At 43.5% G+C, this 21,222-nt stretch overlaps 1 protein-coding gene across 1 annotated transcript in view; it reads right to left on the minus strand.

The window, feature by feature from the left end:
• Positions 1-9,510: 9,510 nt before the first annotated feature.
• GNA14 (G protein subunit alpha 14) overlaps positions 9,511-21,222 on the minus strand; it is a 195,847-nt gene continuing 184,135 nt past the window's right edge. Inside the window, exons 3-7 of the mRNA XM_052644821.1 lie at positions 17,426-17,580; positions 14,801-14,929; positions 13,410-13,539; positions 10,819-10,972; positions 9,511-9,701 (exon numbers count right to left, since the gene is read on the minus strand). Of these exons, the coding sequence (XP_052500781.1) occupies positions 9,511-9,701; positions 10,819-10,972; positions 13,410-13,539; positions 14,801-14,929; positions 17,426-17,580 (759 nt within the window). The remainder of the gene's footprint in view (positions 9,702-10,818; positions 10,973-13,409; positions 13,540-14,800; positions 14,930-17,425; positions 17,581-21,222) is intronic.

Consider the following 21,222-nt stretch of genomic DNA (forward strand, 5'->3'; position numbering starts at 1 on the left):
TATCCTTGACAGCGACTTCTCCATTCTTTGGGGTATGTTTTTTCTTTAGGTATTTTGTTGTTTATTGATTAATTTTTACTTTGTATTAAAATATACTTGATTTATATGTTTTATGTATGCAACATAGTAATGCAATGTTTTTTAATTTTTATTTTATATTGGAGTATAGTTGATTTACAGTGCTATGTTAGTTTCAGGTATATGGCTAAAGAATTCAGTTATATAGATGTCCATTCTATTTTTGATTCTTGTCCAGTATAGGTTATTATAGAATATCGAGTAGCATTCCCTGTGCTATATAGTTGGTCTTTGTTGATTATCTATTTTATATATAATAGTGTATATGTTATTCCTAAACTCCTAATTTATCCCTACCTTCCACATTTACCCTTTGGTAGCCAGAAGTTTGTTTTTGAAGACTGGGAGTCTCTTTATGTTTTGTAAAGAAGTTCATGTATATCTTTTTTTTTTTTTTTTTTTTTTTTTTAAGATTCCACATGTAAGTGATATCTTAGGATATTTGTCTTTCTGTCTGACTTCACTTAGTATTATAATCTTTAGGTCCATCTATGTTCCTGCAAATTGCATTGTTTCATTCTTTTTTTGGCTTAGTAATATTCCATTGTATATAAGTACCATGTCTTCTTTACCCATTCCCTTGTGATGGACATTTAGGTTGCTTAGATGTCTTGGCTATTGTAAACTATGCTGCTATGAACATTGGGGTGCATGTATCTTTTCAGTTATGGTTTTCCCTGGATATATGCCCAGGAATTACATTGGTGGATCCTATGGTAGTTGCATTGTTTATATGTACTGCATCTTTATTCACTCATCTTTTGATGGACATTTAGTTTGCTTCTATGTCCTGGCTACTGTAAATAGTGCTGCAGTGAACACTGGAGTGCATGTATCTCTTCAAAGTATGGTTTTCTATGGGTATATGCCTAGGAGTATGATTGCTGGGTCGTACGGTAATCCTATTTTTAGTTTTTTAAGGAAACTCCATAACATTCTCCATAATGATTGTACCAATTCACATTCCCGCCAGAAGTGTAGGAGACTTCCCTTTTCTCCACACCCTCTCCGGCATTTATCATATACATTTTTGATGATGGCCATGCTGACTGGTATGAGGTAGTACCTCATTGTAGCTTTGATTTGCATTTCTCTAGTAATTAGTGATGTTGAGCATCTTTTCATGTGCTTTCTGGCCATCTGTATGTCTTCCTTTGAGAAATATCTACTTAGGTCTTCTGCCCATTTTTTGATTTGGGTTGTTCATTTTTTTGTTGTTGAACTGCATGAGCTGCTTATATATTTTAGAGATTAATCCCTTGTTGGTCACTTCATTTACAAATATTTTCTGCCATTCTGTTGATTGTCTTTTCATTTTGTTTATGATTTTCTTTGCTATGCAAAAAGCTTTTCAGTTTAATTAGGTCCCATTTGTTTATTTTTGTTTTTATTTTCATTGCTCTAGGAAATGGATCAAAAAGCATCTTGCTGTGATTTATGTCATAGACACTTTCCCTTTCTCCTCTTCTTCTGGAGAAGAAGAATTTTATCCCAGGGGTCTCTGAGCCTGTCCTCATTTCTTCTCATCCTGTTTTCTTTATTCTGCTCCTCAGCTATTGCCACCATTTTATGTGCCAACTGACTTATTCGTTCTTCTGCTTAAGTTATTCTGCTGTTGATTCCTGCTAGTATATTTTCATATTTTGGTTATTGTTCATCTCTGTTTATTTGTTCTGTAAGTCTCCTGCTGCTGCTGCTGCTGCTGCTGCTAAGTTGCTTCAGTCGTGTCCGACTCTCTGCGACCCCCATAGACGGCAGCCCACCAGGCTCCCGTGTCCCTGGGATTCTTCAGACAAGAATACTGGAGTGGGTTGCCATTTCCTCCTCCAATGCATGAAAGTCTCCTAGCTCTTTGTTAAACATTTCTCATGTCATCTTGGTCTGTGCCTCCGCTCTTTTTCTGTGATCTTGTGTCCTCTGCACTATCATTACTGAGTTGTTATTCATTTAGATTGCCTGTCTCCTCTTGTTTGTTCTTCTGGTTCTTTATCTTGTTCCTTCATCTTGAACATTCTTCTCTTCCATTTCATTGTGTGTGACTTTCTGTGTTTGTGGTTTCCTCTCCTCAGGCAGCAGGATCATAGTTCGTCTTGCTTCAGATGTCTTCTGCCCCCTGGTGGGTGAGGTTGGTCCAGGGGCTAGTGCAGGCTTCCTGGTGGGAAGGACTGGTGCCTGCCCCTTGGTGGGTAGAGCTAGGTCTTGTCCCTTTAGTGGGCAGAACCATGTCAAGGGGTGTGTTTAGAGGTGGCTGTGAGACTTTGACTTTTCACTTTCATGCATCGGAGAAGGAAGTGGCAACACACTCCAGTATTCTTGCCTGGAGAATCCCAGGGACGGTGGAGCCTGGTGGGCTGCCATCTATGGGGTCGCACAGTCGGACACGACTGAAGCGACTTAGTAGTAGTAGTAGTAGTAGTGAGCTCAGTACAACTTTAACAGCCTGTCTGCTGATGATTGGAGCTGTGTTCTCTACCATTGCTGGTGGTTTGGCTTGAGGCATCCTGGCCCTGGAGCCTACAGGCTTTTGGGTGGGGCCAGGTCTTGGTGCCAAAATGACTACCTCTGGGAGAGCTCACGTTGATCAGTATTCCCTGGGCCTTCACTCCCAGTGTCCTTGCCCCCATAGTGAGCCACAGTTGACCCCCCAAACCCCAGGAGACCCTCCAGTACCCACAGGTAAATCTAGCCCAGGCTTCTGTGGAGTCACTGCTTTGTGCTGGGTCCCAGTGCATGTGAAATCTGTGCACCCTCTCAGAGTGGAGTTTCTGTTGCCCCCAGTCCTGTGGAGTTCCTGCACAGTAGGCGGTCCTACTGACCTATAAAACAAAACTCAGTGCTCTGGGGGCTCCTACTCCTGTCAGACCCTCAGATTGGAGCAGCTGATGTGGGGCTCAGAGCTCTCACTCCTGTGGGAGAAGCTCTGCTGTATAAATATTTTCCAGTTTGTGGGTCACCTTCCCAGTGGATATGGGGTTTGGTGATTTGGGGTGTGCAGGTGCAGTGGCCTAGGCACGCTCCCAGTAGGGCGGGGGCAGCAGTCGGCCCCTGCTTATGTGTGCCCATGCACCCCTGGGACAGCAGGGCAGTGACTGGCACCCACTCCTGGGTTTCTTAGTGATGGTGGCAGCATGCATGCTGGCAGGACGGCATGGGCAGCACTGGCACCTGCTCCTATGTCTCCCATTCTTTGTTCTCTGATGCAAAATGGTCTTGGCTATTCCCGGAATGTTACTATTCCAGATTACATTTTGATATCATTGTCAGGCTCCACAAAAACTGTTGCGTTTGCCTTCATTTCTTGAATGAAGGTTAGCTTTTAAAGCTTAATGCCTCAAAAAGGAGGATGAAGGGGAGCAGAATATGCCATCCCCAAGTATGCCTCTTTAGCAAAGGGATTATTTTGAGCAGGTTATTTTCAAGAAAAGCTCTAAAAATCTAGTAGAAATTACTCATTTGCAGGAGACATTTACATTTATGAGATAAACTTTTATTTGTAAGGGTGTGTTTCCTAATCTGTACCAGAAAGAGAAAGATGACTCTAAATCACAAGAAACTATTATCAATGGAGAAGATACCCAGCTATGTTTTTCCTGGTAACTTCTCATAACTAGCCTTCTCCCAACATTCTTCTGGTGTCTTTAGCTGAAAAAGGTATTTAAGGTGATGGCCTGGGGCCACTGAGGGAGTTACTCAGTTTTCCAGGGTGTCTCACGTGTAAATAGGAGGTATATATGTTGTTTTCTATTTTTCTCCTGTTAATCTGTCTTTTTTATTATAGGGATGGGGTCTCAACTAAGAACCTAGAATGGTAGGGGGGTAATCTTTCTTCCTCACTTGACAGTTTGGTGACCCATGATGGGACCTGCTGAAACTGTACTTCCTTCGGAGCCTGAAGACGGGAACCTGGAGAACCGGCAGAAGCCAGCAGAGTAGGAATTCTTAGGAAGTAAGCTCTCTCAGATCTCTGTCTATAAGGCTCAGTTGAGAGAGGAAGAGGAACTTGCACCTTATTCTTTCCTTTCCAAATTTAGATTTACAGAAGAAAATATTCGTGTGCATTAGTTCCTTGAGTATAAAGACTCTGGCAGAGATTTTGTTGTAAGTACTCTTTTCTGTTGATCCCTTTCCCTTCCAGAGATGGTCACTGACTTACATTGTCTGTCTTTTGTGTCATTTTTCATAAGGAGAACTGCAGTCAAGATAAGGTTTTCTTCCATCTTGTTCTTTGTCTTGAGAGCTTGGCTTTTCGACTGGAAAACTATCTCTAGTCATCACCAGCTGGAAGATGCTAGTATCGACTTGTACCTGGCAGCCACACAGTAGGATGGAGATTTGAAACACACAGTGACAGGTAGCATTCTCACTGTGTAGCTCTCAGGAGAATTTGTCTGAAGGGGCCCCAGTCCATACGGGGCCAACCTTTGTTTGCATGTCAACCTTTGTTGTCTTGTTAGTGGTGGAAAAGTCCTGTTCTACTAGTGTCTACCTGGTATTACAGATTAGCAGATTTGTGACTAGAGGTATTTCATGTTCTCATAGAAAAACCCGAGAGATTGTTTTCAGTACATCATTCTTCCCTGTGACAAAGAGGGTCTTTAATTTCTTAGGGCTAACTCTGGGAGTGAACTTTCTAGATCTTATCTTTTGCATCCCCTTAGGGCACATCTCTTGCACCCACAGTTAAGCCATGAAAAGGTTTATTGATTTGCTATTGAGATTAATATAATACCATTGAAGATCCTACTCATCAATGGCCAGATGATGGATCTGTTGAATTGGAAAAACTTTTGTACTTGAAAATAATTTTAGAGAGCTCTTATTCTAAAGAATTGTCATATTGGTACCTATGGGAAGATAAAGTTGAAAAGAGAACACAAAGGAATATCGTGTCTAGCCTTTGTGCTTAGATGCTCAGTTGTGTCCAATTCTTTGCGACCCCATGGACTGTAGCCTGCCAGTCACCTCTGTCCATAGGGATTCTCCAGGCAAGAACACTGGAGTGGGTTCCCATGCCCTCCTCCAGGGGATCTTCCCAACCCAGGATCAAACCCAGGTTTCTCACACTGCAGACAGATTCTTTACCAGCTGAGCCACCAGTCTGGGGTTTAGTGCAATTTGTCTTTGTAAAGTCTGTATAAAGCATTCAATACAGAGGCCTCTGAATGCGCTCCTTGAGTGTACAATCCAACTTTGAACAACTTTTGCTTCTATCAACCCCTGAACACTAACCTTTAACTCTTTAACAAGATCAAGTTTAAAAGCCCCTTTTGCCTACACTTTCAGAAGTTCCTACCAGATTTTGAAAAGAGTTAGGATCAATGGCCATTCACAACCTCACTCACAAGGACCTTTTTAAAAATTAAAAATAAATAAAAGAGAGTATTTTTATTTTCTTATTTGGCTGTGCCAGGTGTTAGTTGCTGCATGTGGGATCTTTGTGGTGGTATGTGGGGTCTAGTTCCCTGACCAGGGATCAAACCCAGACACTCTACATTGGGAGCAGAGTCTTAACTGCTAGACCACCAAGGAGGTCCCACAGGACCTTGGTTGGATATTTAAAGGTATTCTTCTAATTTATAATTATACCGCAATTATCAGACAAGCCAGATAGCCCCCTAGTAGATGGACCTCCCAACTGCACCCCAAGGAAACGACCAGAATTTCTCCCAAGCTGTCATGCAGATGATCAAGAAATGGATCAGCTGGAGGTCAGTCTTAAGGGGTTGATAGAAGCAAAAGTTGTTCAAAGTTGGATTGTACACTCAAGGAGCACATTCAGAGGCCTCTGTATTGAATGCTTTATACAGACTTTACAAAGACAAATTGTACCAAACCCTAAAGCTCCAGGACATAGGAGTCTTTATTTCCTTCTTAGTTGGAATGGAAATCTTCTCCTTGGCAAAAAGGGAGTGATTGTAGACAGAAAAATGATACTTCAGTAAATAACATACTCTTATGGGTATAAGGTTCTAGTAGTATTAATTGTCTGTCTGTTTCCTTTTTTACCTATAAATTAGACGGGATCCTGAATTATTCTACTTTCCTCAAATAATCTGGCTACATCTCTTCAAACTGTTTCCAGTTTTCTTCCACTCTTTTGACTCGGAATCAAAGTCAAATTGTTATCACATTCCTAGAAATCTAATGTGCTTAGATGCTCAGTTGTGTCCAAGACTTTGCAACCCAATGGACTGTAGCCTGCCAGGCTCCTCTGTCCATGGGATTCCCCCTGGAAGATACTAGAGTGGGGTGCCATTTCCTCCTCCAGAGGATCTTTGCAACCCAAGGATCAAACCTAAGTCTCATATCTCCTTCATTGGCAGGCAGATTCTTTATCATTAGCACCACCTGGGAAGCCTGGTAAGAAATCTGATATGCCCTTATATATTAATAATACCATCATTTGTAGTTTTCTTAAAATGTCATAGAAATTAACCATATTTCTTTGCCAACTGACAAAGGCTCATCAGTTTTTTAATCATGACTACTTTTAAGTTGTCGTTTATGAAAGTTATTGTTTTGCTTTTACAAAAGTATTTCCCAAGTCCTACAAACTGAATGTTAAGTGGATTGATATAAACTTCAGAGAAACAGCCCAAAGGGCTCATGTTTAGATCATCTTTGTGCCTGGTGCTCAGTGGGCCACTCAGGAAGTTTACCTGAATATGTGATGACATCAGAGGCATTCAAACTTGGAAGATGCTTCAGCTCCAACATCTAGAGATCTGATCGGCGGCCTTCAGGACTCAGGCTGAGTTTATAATTTGCCCCAACCACTAACTTTTGTTTTTCTTTTGTTTCCATAGACATGCTTGTTAGTAAGTACCTAATTGCTTACACCATGTAAGGCTAACTTCGGGATCCCACCTCAACACTAGCTCCTGAAATGAGACAGCTGTTCAACTGAACTGACCTACTCTCAAGACTAAGAGGTTGGTTCAAAGAAATTTAATAGTCTATCAACTTAGCTTCTGGACTATAAAACTTCACTGAACTTTTAAAGACAGGACTGAAGGGGAACAGAATATGTGACCCAAATATATATTTCTTTAGTATAAGAATTACTTAGAGCTGATTTTTTAAATTTATTTATTTATTTTAGGTTCTTTTCCCATATAGGTCATTACAGAGTACTGAGTAGAGCTCCCTGTGCTATATGGTGGGTTATTAGCTATCTATTTTATATATAGTGTATATGTGTCAATCCCAATCTCTCAATTCATCCCCCGCTCGTTGATAACCATAAGTTTGTTTTCTACAAATACAAAAGTATTTCCCAAAGTCCTGCAAACTGAATGTTAAGTGGATTGCTATAAACTTCAGAGAAACAGCCCAAAGGGCTCATGTTTAGATCACCTTCGTGCCTGGTGCTCTGTGGGCCACTCAGGAAGTTTACCTGAACATCTGATAACATCAGAGGCACTTAAACTTGGACGATGCTTCAGCTCCAACATCTAGAAATCTATGACTCTATTTCTGGTTTGTAAATAAGTTCATTTTTACCATTTATTTAGATTCCACATATAAGTGATAACATCTATTTGTCCTTCTCTGACTTCACTCAGTGTGATAATCTCTAGGTCGATCTATGTTGCTGCAGGTGGCGCTAGTTTGTTCATTTCTGTGGCCGAGTGATACTCCGTGGTGTGTAGGTATCACATCTTCTTCATCCATTCATCTGTTGATGGACATTTAGGCCATTGCTGTGTCTTGGTTATTGTGAATGGTGTTGCTGTGAACATTGGGGTGCATATTATCTTCAAATTTTGGTTTTCTCTGGATATATGCTCAGGAGTAGGATTGCTGGATCTTAATGGTAGTTCTATTTTTAATTTTCTGGGGAACCTCTGTTCGGTTCTCCATAGCAGCTGCACTGATTTACATTCCCACCAACCGTGTTTGAGAGTTCCCTTTTCTCCACACCCTCTCCAGCATTTATTGTTTGTAGATTTTTCGATGATGGCCCTTCTGACCGGTGTGAAAAAGTACCTCATTGTAGTTCTGATTATTTTCATTTCTCTACTAATTAATGATGTTGAGCATCTTTTCATGTGCTTTTGGTGATTGTTTTTAAGAAACAAGAGACACAGGAAAAGCTATGAAAATCTAGTAGAAGTTACCCTTTTGTAAGGGAAATATACATTTATTTTAAGGAACTCTCCATTTTAAATGTGTCTCCTTCTCTGTTCCTAACAGGGTGATTCTAAATGACAGACTATCAATGTAGAAGGTGTCCCTCTTAACTCAGCTAAACAACTTTACCCTTTTTTATTGTGCTTTACCTATTAATCTCCCATAAGTGACCTTCCCTTCTCTTCCATCTTTCTTGCATCTTCAGCTGAAGAAAGTATTTAAGGTGATGGCTTGAGTCATTTTAGGAGAGTTAAACTCAGTTTTCCAGAATATCTCCCATGTATACAGGAGGATACATGGTGTTAGACTTATATTATTTTATTATTAGAGGGGTGCGGTCTCAGCCAAGAACCTAGAAAGGTGGAAGGAAAATTATTTTTCCTTCCCTATAGGGACATTTAGAAAGTTTCTGAGTTATTAAAGTCACAGCATTTTTCTCTTTAGGAGCAGAACTATCAATCAACCATGAGCTCAAAGAAACATAATCCAGTGCTAATGGCATAATGGTATATTCTTAGCCTCCTCAGAAAAGCACAACATACGTGGTTCAAACAGCAAATCTGTGGTAGCCATCAGAACTCTGGCAGAGGTTACAGTACATTCGTTACACAATTTGGGCTTTTAGCTGTTTCATAAGTTTATAAGGCCTGGTCATCTACATTGGAATATATATATATATATGTGTAAGTTTTCACCACACATTTTTCACCAACACAACTTAATACTATCTAGAGCCCACAGTAATTAAATTGTGGCAAAACTAAATTAGAGGTACTGATACAATCATTAATTTGACTTAGGAAGTTAACATGAAGAAGACCAAACTTCAAAAACAAAATCTTTGGTTGCATGTTGAATACTTCAGCATGAAGAGAGGAAAACAATGACAATATTTAATTTTTAAAAAAGGTTACCCATCTAATACTAGAGGTCTCAAAGCAGGATCCATAAATTGACAGGCTCCTCTGTTATGTGATTTTTCTAATGGCTACTGGCACACACACTTCAATTAAAAAAAAAACCATAAATCACAGTGGCTTTTTAGACTTTTGTAGAATACCAAATTCAAAAATTATACAAAAATCTTACAGATTAAAGTTAAGAAAAGAAATGTAAAAGCAAGACTTTGAAAAAGTTTTGCTGAATTCAAACGTCTTACAAGCTCCATCACCCATCGTTGTCCCCGTGGCTGCATGATGGACTTGGCGCCACCAAGTGGGCTGAGCTGGGTGATGTTAGAGCACTTGCAAATAAAACAAATCTGGTTTTCTGGCCCAGGTGAGGGGTGCACAGCAGCTTTTAAACCAGGTTGAATTCCCTCAGGTTTAGTTGTAGAATTGTGTCTTTCACAGCAGCAAACACAAAGCGGATATTCTCTGTGTCTGTAGCACACGTGAAGTGGGAATAGATGACTTTCTCTTTGTCAGGATTCTGATCTTGATAAAGCTTCAGGATGAAATCTCTGGCAGCTTTGACATCTTGCTTTGGTCCTGTCAAGAGGGCAGTCAGAATCAAAAAGAAAGATACCAGCTCACCACCAGGCCCTCTCAAAAGTCATATTCAGTGTATTCTTGTTTGTTTTTATTGGGAATCCTTCTTTGAGCCATCTTATTTCTAGAGACCTTTTTACTTGGGGCATTATTTTATTATGAACTTGCAGAAGGGTATTTTAAGTGTCCATTGGTATCTAAAAATCATACTTGAAGGAGATCTGTTGAAAAATAGTGACCTAATTTAATTTTCTGATTTGGACCATTTTTGAAGAGGTAATTACTCTTTAAAAAACTGATTTCTTTGGCTGCACCAGATCTTAGTTACAGCATGCGGGATCTAGTTCCCTCTCCACTGTGAGCACAGAGTCTTAGCCAGTGGAGCACCAGGAAGTCCCTGAAGAGGCAGTTCTTAAGTAGAGGAGGGAAAAGAGAGAATATGGGGCCTAACACAGCTAAGGTCCCAAGTCTGATTGTGAAGCTTGAAAGCTGTATGCTACATTATCAATGTGGTTAATAAAAGCAAAAAGGAGAGCGTTTAAACACCACTTGTCTAAATATCAGTATCACACTTAGTAATGTTTCTGCACCAGAGTTAATTAGTGACAGGGTCCAAACCCTCTCTCTACCTTGGAGAAGTCATAAAGATAACTTCCGTGTCCACCCTGTCTGGTGAAGGGGCTGCCACATTTTGGCACTAGAAGTGCAGAGAAGAGTCAGGCAGTCTCTGCCCTCAGGGTCTGCTGGGACAAGACAGCTGAAGGTGGAGAGAGCAAGGCAAGCCCAGGCCCCCAGGGGAGCCTGAGGAGGTGCACCTGCTGTGGAAGGAGGTGGGGTGAGGATCAGAAGGCCTTCCCAAAGGAGGAGGTGCCCGATTTGGGCCTCAGAGAACAAAGCAGAATTAGCAAGGGAGTTGGCAGTACATCCCAGGCAGTAGAAGAGGCATGTGCAGAGGTGCTGAGGGGAAAACACGCTGATGTGACTGGAGCTTCCATTCAGGAGTGAGGGATGGTAAGAAAGTCCATTAGAGGCAGATCAAGGAGGCCCAGATAAGCTATGCTGAGAACTCTGAACTGGTGTCAGGGAGGTCGGGGCCACAGGATGGACACTTACTTACCAGTGTATTCTGGAAAATAGCTAATTAGATGAGAGTACATGATTTTCTCTTCCAAAAGATCCTTCTTGTTTAAGAACAGAATCACTGATGAGTTCAGAAACCAGGGGTAGGTGATGATAGTTTTAAATAAGGCTTTACTCTCTTCCATGCGGTTCTAAATGAAAAACAAGAGATTTAGGATAAACTAGGAAGAAAAACAATAATTTTGGAACAGCATGCTGAATCACTGCTTCCATCCATCTGTCCTCTTACCCAGCTGTCCTCTTACCCAGCTGTCCTCTCCAGGTCGCTGGCCTTGCTCAGGCTGGGGAGGGTGTGGCAGGTGGTCCCTGCTTCTATTTCCCTCATCCTCACCCTCCCATTAATCACCCTCTTCTGGAATTCCTCTCGTGCAAATTCTTCTCTGGCCCACAAACACATAAGGATATAAGAAAGGCTCTTGTGTAACTTGGAAAAGGAAGGTTGCAACCCAGAGTTGACACAAGTTTTCTGTGTATAACTACTGGGATTACCAAGTGGGGGGATCCTTCAGAACTACAGACCTGAGATGCCCTTTCACTGGGTGTTGGCTTCCAGACTGGGCATCGGGAGTCCAATGACAATGAGGAAGGAGGGCTCTTCTGGCAGAGCCACCGCCCTCAGGGACGCTGGTGGAGAGGAGAACTAACTGCTGAGCACCTGCCCTGCACCATGTTTGACAGGTGGGTAACACAGCCAACACTCTCCAAGGGAACGGGTCCCCGTTTTATGGGGAGCATACTGTTCACAAGGATGTAAATGCTTTCCCAGGACTGTACAATAGCATGATCCAGTGGAAGCTATGTAGACAGACAGTAATAACTTCTGAACATTAGACACTGGCAAGAAAATATTAAATGAAAGTAGATAGGGCATGTATAAATCTTCTCTGGTGACAATAATCTAGCATTCTGCCCTCTCCCAAGTATTTCTAACAAGAAAGAAACCCTTTCCTTCCTTCCTTCCTTGCTTTAGACTAAGAAACACAGCCCTCCTGCTACAGAGGGACACTCCCTAAATTTCTGTTCCTATGACTCCCAATGCCTGGGCCCATTCTCCCACTTAGTACATTTTTGGGGATCAGTTCTGGAATCTGTCACCAGGAAGGTAAGGTTTCACTTGTTTTTAAAGCTTCTTTAGCATTAATTATGGTCTTATCAATAATTAGCTCCAAGGAACTACAACAATCCTATATACCATAGTGAGTGGATTCAAGACATATCTCCAGCCAGGACAGAAAAGTCTGGAGTGGCAACCACTTCATTTTCCCCCAGATACCTAGGATTTTTCAGAGAGGAGAAAGTAATTTCTAAGCACATCAGGCTAAGGTACTCATCCCTGGCTCACCTGACTAATCTTCCCTGAGAAACGTTCTAAGTAATTCCTAAGACAAGTTTGGAGCTAATTTTTCATATTGATAACTCAATGCCTTTGCTTTAAAAAAAATAAATAAATAAAACTCTCCACTGGGAGAGCTGGGTGTCAGCCAAGATTTCTATTCTTCTTTGCACAATGACACTAGTAAATGGGCTAATCCACACTAATTAGCTAATGTAACTGTGCTCCTCAGAGAAAAGTCTGCTTTCAAGAAATACAAGATAGAATTTGTTCATAATTATTGTCTAATCCTGGACAGAATTCTTTATTGATTTTCTTTCATTCCCTACAGGCAAGAGGTATTTCTAAAAGGTCAAGAGGTCTGGTGCAAAAGGTAGGGGAAAAGACGGTGATTATCACACAGAAAATAGCCCTAACCTCACAAAGAAGGGGCCAGGATGGTTCTCTTCACTTTCCTGGCAGATCCAGTTAATGGAATTTAACGAGCCAGTGCCATGGCAGCTCTGCAGAGGGCACCAGATGCCTGACTGGGGTGGATCAGTGGCAGCTGCCCTGAGCAAGTCCCGAGGAAGTGAAGGTCAGATGCTGCCCCCAGACAGCACCAAGCATCTGGTACCACTCCCCCAGCCAGCTTAGCTCAGGACCTAATTTGAGAGCACCATGGAGGCTGGGAAGCCTGTCCTCAGGTAAGTCTATTAGAAATAATGTTGTTCAACTTTGGCTGTATATGCGCATCCCTGGGGGGCTTAGTGAAGATAGCCCCCAACTCTAAACCAGGAAATAAGAATCTCAACAATAGGGTCCTAAAGATGTTTTTAAAGAAGAAAAAACCCTTCCACTATGCAGCCAAGGCTGAGACCCATGTTTTTGAGTGGCTCCACCCTTCATGAAGACTAGATGGCCAAGGTCAGGCCACACATAGTTGTTCTTTAAGGTCCCCTGGGAATTTCAGTGTCCATCCAAGTGTGAGAGTCAGGATTCTAGGTCAGTGATTCTCAGATTACCTGGGATCTTCTTGAGGATCCTGCTTTATTTGGCCTGGAGTGATTCGGAAGGTGTGTATTCCTAACAAGCACCCAGGTCATGCTAGGACTGCCAGCCCACAGGCTACACTTCAGGAGTGAGGCGACTTAACCTAAGGGATAGGGCCTGATGCCAGAGTGGGCTGGCTTCTTGCAAACTGCAGAAATAGGTTTCTGTTTTCCACAGCTAACCAGACTCCCCACCCAGCATACCTCATTGTCACACTCAGCCAGCACCTGGTCATATTCACTCAGAGCAACCAAAAAAATAATGGAGGTGACACTCTCAAAGCAGTGAATCCATTTCCGTCTTTCCGATCGTTGGCCACCAACATCCACCATCCTGTTCAATAGAATAAACATAGGACTCTCTGGGGGGAAAACACATGGAAATCAGCACTCTTTAGGGTCCTCAATAATCGTTAGGAATAAAAAGGGATCCTCAGATTAAAATGCTTGAGCACTGCTGCTTTAGGCAATGAGGAACCACTGGATGTTTCCTAGCAAAGGAGGCAACAGAATGTAAGTGAAGTTACTGAAGATGCACGCAGAGGTCACTCAGATGGAGCCTGCTTGAGGATACTGGTTAGGGAGCTGCTGCAGTAGTCCAGGCAGAAGTTCAGGCATCACTTGGGTGGTGCCCAAACCATCCCAGAGTGCCAGGATACCAGGCAGAAAGGCAGGCAGGCTTTTGGACTACTCGCCACCTCTTGTTTCCTGGCCCCTCCAGTTAATCCAGAGATTCTTTGTGCATTAGCTGAATGCTACCCCTTCCCTAGAAAGACCTGCAGGTGCCCTCTGTCTGATGTGGAGACCCAAAGCCTTAACCTGTGTCTTTGGGACAAGTTCAGGGTGTCATAGCCCAAGGATCAGTCACAAGCTCGAATGTTCCAGGGCTCGGGCAGTTTACAGAAGTGAGTTCGGGGACCTCTCTCAGGTAGCAAAGGATACACTTTAAGCGTGCTGTGCTGGGCCTGTCTAAAGGGAGGTTTTGGAAGGGTTAAGCAGAAATTGATTCTGAAAAGGTTTAGATAAAGTAATGGGCATGTGCTCAGAGAGATGCCAAGTATCAGGGGGCTAGACCAGAGGGTTCCTCCAGCTTGACAGCACTCCAGCAGCACAAGATTCAGGGTGGACAGGGCAGGACTGTACTCGTGCTGTCTCCAGACAACCATGTGTAACAAGTGTTAGGAGGGACAAGGGAACAAACGGATATAAAAGTGCTTTGAAATTTGCAATGATAAATCTTGGAGCTGAGAATAGAAGGGAAGAGAAATATTCAACTTCACGGAAAAGACCCCAGTATTGCCAATCTGTGGGTTACAGAAATATACATCTGTGTGTGTGTGTGTGTGTTACACACGAGAAGCATTCCAGACATCAGTAGGGAATCTCTTCTTCTCTAAAGGGAATAGAAAGGTGTGTTTGTATCCATTGTACAACTTGAGACCAACCACAATTCTTATACCCTGTGATGGCGAAGGCCATTGTTGCTCTAAGAGATATAAGCCCTTTTAGCAATAACACATTGAAGAATCCATCTGGGGACTTCCAAGCCTGGAGAGACAGATCCTTAATGGACCATGTCAAGGAGACAGACTTACCGAAAGATGATGTTTTCCAGGTCAAACGGATACTCAATGATGCCAGTGGTGGGCACTCGGACACGAAGCACATCCTGCTGTGTTGGCACGAATGATGGCATGGCGATCCGGTCAATGTCCGTCAGGTAACTGATGTTAGAGAGCAAAATGCTGACAAGGGGGAAATGCCCCACCCAGAAAGTCACCTCAACTCCCAGCCACCCCCACTCATTCATGGATTCATCAGTGACTTTCCTGAGAAGCAACCCTCCAGCCCTCCTAAAACTGTGTGGAGAGTTTGGGTCAGAGGCTTTGGTGAGCCTGCTGAGACTCAAGTTTGCAGCTCTGGTCTTTCCTGGTTCTCAGCTGCATCAATCTGCTGGGGAGGGAGCCAGCCAGGCCACGGGGGCAAGAGACGGCACCTGGCTCTCTGACATTTCATCTGTTCTCCTCTCACAGGCCCTCCTCCAAGAACATTGTAGAAGGTAGATGCTGTGCTTGGACACTTTACTTTGCTCAATAAATCAGAGTAAAGGAAAATATAAAAGCATAAATGAGGCCAATGGGAAGTCCTCTCAAAAAGTTCCTTGTTATACTGGGAAACTGAACATCTCCTAAAATAACCCCAAACTTGTCTTGGATTATTTGGGGCCATATATTACAGCCCAGGCTTAAGACAAGTCTCTTTTTCTGTGGTAAAACAAGAAGACACTTCTTTTTTAATGTTAAGGCCTTTGAAAAAGGCACTTTTGAGTAAATAACTGAGGCCCTGGCCAGTGGCAGTGCTGATGACTTGGAGCCCCCTGCACATGGAGGTGGCCCCACCTTTTCCCGCACCCACCACACAGGGAGCGCTCACCTAGGTGTGCCGGGGCTGGAACCACCAGGGCAGCCTTCTGTGACCACAGCCCCAGGGCTTATCGCCATGGACTTCTGGTGCTTTAATTTATGCCTGTCAGGCTTCCTTGGGGCTCAGATGGTAAATAATGTGCCCGCAATGCGGGAGACCCAGGTTCAATCCCTGGGTCGGGAAGATCCCCTGGAGAAGGAAATGGCAACCTACTCCAGTATTCTGGCCTGGAAAATCCATGACAGAGGAGCCTGCTGGGCCACAGTCTGTGAGGTCGCAAAGAGTTGGGCATGACTGAGCGAATCTCTGTGTCATCCCACCAGAGCCTGTGCTCCTTCAGGGCAGAAAGCACCAGTTGTACCTACAGCCCTTTCCTCCATGCCCGGCACAGAGCAGACACACATCAAATACCTCTCCAAAGAAGCAGACAGTGGCAGCAGAGCAGGTGATCACCACTGACCTGGACCACGGAAGCGTCTGGGGTCTCTCACCTGTGCCAGGTTTGAGAGTTCCCTTTTTTCTGTACAGCCCTGTCCACCATGCCAGTCACTCTCCACACTCTTCTCCATGCACTTGCCCCAGTTGTCAGCCCCGACTGAATTCTACAGCAGGCCTAGTGGGTCTTTCCCAAGCTGATCCATATCAAGAGCCCTAGCCATTCCCCAGGGCCTTCCCGGAAGCCAGTGACACAGGCTGGACCAGGGAGGACTCAGGGGTGCCCTGGCTCCCAGCTGTCAAAGGCTGGCTGCCCTCCTTTCTGCCCTGCTGTCTTATGTGCTGATCTAACGACTTACTGGGGTTACTTTTAGTTCCTTTTCCTGCTTTGCTGCTGTGTCGTACTAACCTGGATTCATGTCATTCAGCACTCAGCCTGGAACAAACACCAGAGGAAGGCCAGTGAAATTAAGGAGGTAAGATTCTGGTTTCCTTTCCTGCCCTCTGGCTTGTCAGGATGGGTGAATTACCCACACCACTTTGGAGGGTGATGGCAGCACATAAAGGGAAGGGGATGGGTCTTGGGAAAGAATTCCAAAGCCCTCAGAGGGTGGAAGTGACCCAGAGCAAGAGGGAAGGAGCTGAGCTGTAGAAGCAGGAATCCTCACCCCTTCAAAGGACCATGATCCAACTATTTGCCCAGTGATCTGGGCAGAGGCATTGTCTTGGGGAATTCTTAAAATCAAATTCTGTGATCTCTGTGGGATCATCTGCATGCAGAACTATCTACTTCTTTTTACCCTAACAGATTACTGATTACTCATTCACAAGGAGTTAATGAACAAAGAGCTCCCAAACTGAGCTGCCGTCCATGACTCATTTTGTCCACTTGAGGGCAGCACCAGGTCAGCCACGGATGGGTGTACTGCACTGCTGGGTCTAAATTCTTGATTTTAGGGCAATTGGACCTGCTGTTGCCAGTCAGGAAACCAGGAAGCAGAGGGATATGGAGAGGGGAAAGGATAAACCAGAAGCAGTTGTAGTCCTGGTTTAAATCATATAACTTCAGCACCCCAAATGAGATCAGTCCCACCAAGGAAAGCCCACAATTGACTTAGCCTCTCAGTGAAAAGGACAGAGGCTTAAAACTAGATGAGGAAAGGTAGGTATGGGCAAGGAGGGCTATCTAGGGGGCTCCTTAGGGGGACTGAATTTAGGAGGTGGGAAGCGAGGCATCAAAATGCAGAGGAGCAGAGGGAGGCCGTGCTGTGGCTGAGTGCCTGCATTTTAGCAGGTAGCTCATTTCTCCCTGGTAAGAAGCTCCTGTGAAGTGTGGCCGCAGCCCGGGGCTCTGTACTCACTATTTGGCAGAGTCTGACAGTTGGTACTCCCGCCTGCGATCGTAGCACTCCTGGATTCCAGGATCCTGCCACAGCTGCTTGATGGCCTCCACCTGGTCCCTGGAGAGCGTGGTCACCTTGTCTACTTCCACTTCTCTGATTAGCTGGGCATTTTCCTGCTCAGAGGGAAAAGAACCTTTCATTAGGCCAAGGAAAGGAAACCATCATGTTGGTGACGTAAGGTCAAGACTTGCACCTGTCTGTGTATCAGGGAAGATCTCCCCTAGGTGCCGGGGTGTGGTGGGTACCCTCCAGAAGAGCTCCTCACAGTAAAGTCACTCAGCTGCAGCCCCACTGGGTGGAGATGATGCGGCTGCTTAGCTCAGTGGAGAGAGCCATGAAGAGCCCCAGACCTGTGGCCTTTGGTCCCAGCAGTACCTGGGGGTCAGTGTCACCAGCGTTTAACACCCAACTGTGCATGGAGAAACACTGGAATGATTGATTATCATTCTACCAACCAACATTACTTCCTAATTAGCATGCAACTTGTTTGAATATTTGCACAGCCCATAGAACAATTTAAAAAACAACAGTATTGTTAGTGGCATACCAAGGGTAGGGTAAGCGGGTCCACTCCAGTGCAGGAAAGAAGGGAGTGCATTGTCATCTTCAGAGAACTGAAAAATCACACCCCAGCCATTAATCATGAGTCTGCTTTCTCTTTCCTTTATTTTTTAAAGATGTTTTAATTGACCTTATTTTTTAGAGTAGTTTTAAGTTCACAGCAAAACTGAGGAAAGTACAGAGTTCTCCTGCTTTTTATTATCTTGCATCACTAATAAAACTCTTTCCTACTGGGTGGGCCACACCTACTATACCCCTGACCCCATGCCACTGACTGCTCTAATACCATTACTTTATTATTACAGTAAGTGTTAATATCATTATTGCTGTAATTACTACAGCAGTTATCACTTATTACACTCACTGGGTACCCAGGGCTCTGCATGTATCATCTCATCTGATCAACAGAAGGCAAACAAGAGGCCAGAAATTTTCCCAAACCTTAGCAAATTAAAGTAGTAAGATTGACCTGCATCCACAGCACATCCCTGCTTTGGCCTGAGAGACTCAGCATCCCATCCTTGGCTGCAAGTTGCAGCAAACAAGAGTTCTGCTGTGGGAGACAGGAGCCTGCCCTCTTCACTGAATTTCAGGGCAATTCACTGGCAGCTGGGAGTCAGCAAAACATCTTTTGGCAGCTGTGGTCTCTTTAAGTATATACTGCACCTCTTGAAAAGTCACTCTTTTCTTGCATTTTTTATCAGGAAGCCCAACAGAAGGCTAGAGGAACGGAAGAACTTATAGATTCACTTGACTTGTAAAACCCAGAACCATGATTAAATCAACATGGCTTTGCCCTCTGTCCATCAAGAGTGAATATAATCTTCTCCCAGACTGTGGTAGCCTCAGGCAGGTAGAGGATCCCCTTTGTAGAGTCTCAAACAAGGTCTATGCAGGATGGGTGAGCAGAAAGAACCTGGGCTGAAAAATCAAGACCCTGACCTCTAAGTAGTTCAGTGGGATTTAAGGAACCCAATAAGTTCCCTGCCTCAGCATCATCATTTGTAAGAGGAGCCAGTGATTTTCATGGGAACCTGATTTATAAAGTATCACCCAAATGTAAGCAGAACTAGCCTTATTATTGCAATGCATGCCTAATAAATATTTCTTGTCTGCCCAAACAGAACACAGTGACAGCCCCTAATCCAGGAGTTCTAGTTCTGCCTGCTGGCACATTGTGTGTCACATGCTGTATTCTCAACCAGAGAGAGCAATGAATGGAGACCATAGGCCGTGCCTGTATGGAGCAGAAGGGCTTCGCCCACTTCTTCCCTCCACTTGCCACTCGCCCACCTCCCACATAGGAGCACATGATCTCCACTGGAGAATGCGGATGGTGGAGCTTCCCAGGATACCCCATTTGCCCGCGCCAGTGTTTGGGTCTTCTAGTAGATAAAAAGTGGCTCCCAGTAAATTAGCACAGAGGAATGCAGCCTTCTACATAAGCTCTGGGGCGGGAGGAATTTAGGGAAAAGACATTGACCTGGGATTTCAGGTAACCAAGAGAATTCAGCCTGGTGAGAAAGGCATATTGTTTGTTCAGCCAAGGGATGAGATTTGGGGGACATCTTGCTTAAAAGAAGAGAATAGAGGCTCCATAGAAACCCAACAATTGGGACTTTAGAACTAACTAGACTTAGCCACCTAGGACTCCATGTTCAGAGGTTTTCCTGTCCATCTTTGTCTCCTCCTGGTTAGCTCTACCTGTCTGGATCATTTTTTTTTTAAGTTCCTATTTAAGACTTGGAAAAAGGTGGGAAACATGGTAGAACAAATTCTTCTCTGCCTTTCAAGATTGCCTAAACATCCATGCTCTCCTACTTAACCTTATCATCCATCCTCACTCCTTCCACATGTGTTCATACTTATACCCACACATGCACATGTAACTCACACATATGCTTTTTCCTGGAAATATCTGAAAGAAAACTGCAGCCTCAGTGCAGTTTCCTAAAACCAAACATACATAATCACATTGTATAATCATATATAATGATCAACAGCAGGAAATTAACAGTGATACAATATTGTAGTCTAATCCTCAGACCTTATCTAAAGTTTGGCAGTTGTCCCATAAATGCCCTTCATTGGCCTGATCTAGACTCATGTATCGCGTTTAGTCAGCTGTCTCTTTAGTCTCCATTTACCTGGAAAGACTGTAGTCAAAGGAGCTGTTTGTGTCACTCTGATCAAGAATGACCTGACAAGGGGAGAGTCCCCTAGTGGTCTAGTGGTTAGGATCCTGCGCTTCCACTGCCAGAGCCCAGGTTCAATCCCTGGTTGGGGGGCAGGGTAGGGGCACTAAGATCCTGCAAGCTGCATGGTGCAGCCAAGAAAGAATGCTCTGACAAGGATGTGTTCTTCAGTCACAAGTCATCATGAAGATGGCTGGTGGAGTGGCACAGCTGAGCCCCAGAGAATGTTCCAGGGGCAAATATTATAAAGGGCAGAGAGGAATGAGAAAAAGGGTGCCCTGGTTTTTAAGATATCAGATGAATGACTTTTGCACATTAACAATGTGTGTTTTTAAAAAAGTGAAGTTCTGTTGCCACAAAGACAGAAACATAGATCAATGGAACAAAATAGAAAGCCCAGAGATAAATCCACATACCTGTGGACACCTTATCTTTGACAAAGGAGGCAAGAATATACAATGGAGAAAAGACAATCTCTTTGGCAAGTGGTGCTGGGAAAACTGGTTAACCACTTGTAAAAGAATGAAACTAGAACACTTTCTAACACCATACACAAAAATAAACTCAAAATGGATTAAAATTTAAACGTAAGACCAGCAACTATAAAACTAGAGGAAAACAGGCAAAACACTCTGACATAAATCATAGCAGGATTCTCTATGATCCAACTCCCAGAATACTGGAAATAAAAGAAAAACAAATCGGACCTAATTAAACTTAAAAGCTTTCGCACAATAAAGGAAACTATAAGCAAGGTGAAAAGATAGCCTTCAGAACGGGAGAAAATAATAGCAAATGAAGCAACTGACAAAGAATTAAGCTCAAAAATATACAAGCAACTCCTGCAGCTCAATTCCAGAAAAATAAACAACCCAATAAAAAAATGGGCCACAGAACTAAACAGACATTTCTCCAAAGAAGACATACAGATGGCTAACAAACACATGAAAAAATGCTCAACATCACTCATTATCAGAGAAATGCAAATCAAAACCACAA

Source organism: Budorcas taxicolor, chromosome 8 (assembly GCF_023091745.1).
Source record: "Budorcas taxicolor isolate Tak-1 chromosome 8, Takin1.1, whole genome shotgun sequence".
NCBI lineage: Eukaryota > Metazoa > Chordata > Mammalia > Artiodactyla > Bovidae > Budorcas > Budorcas taxicolor.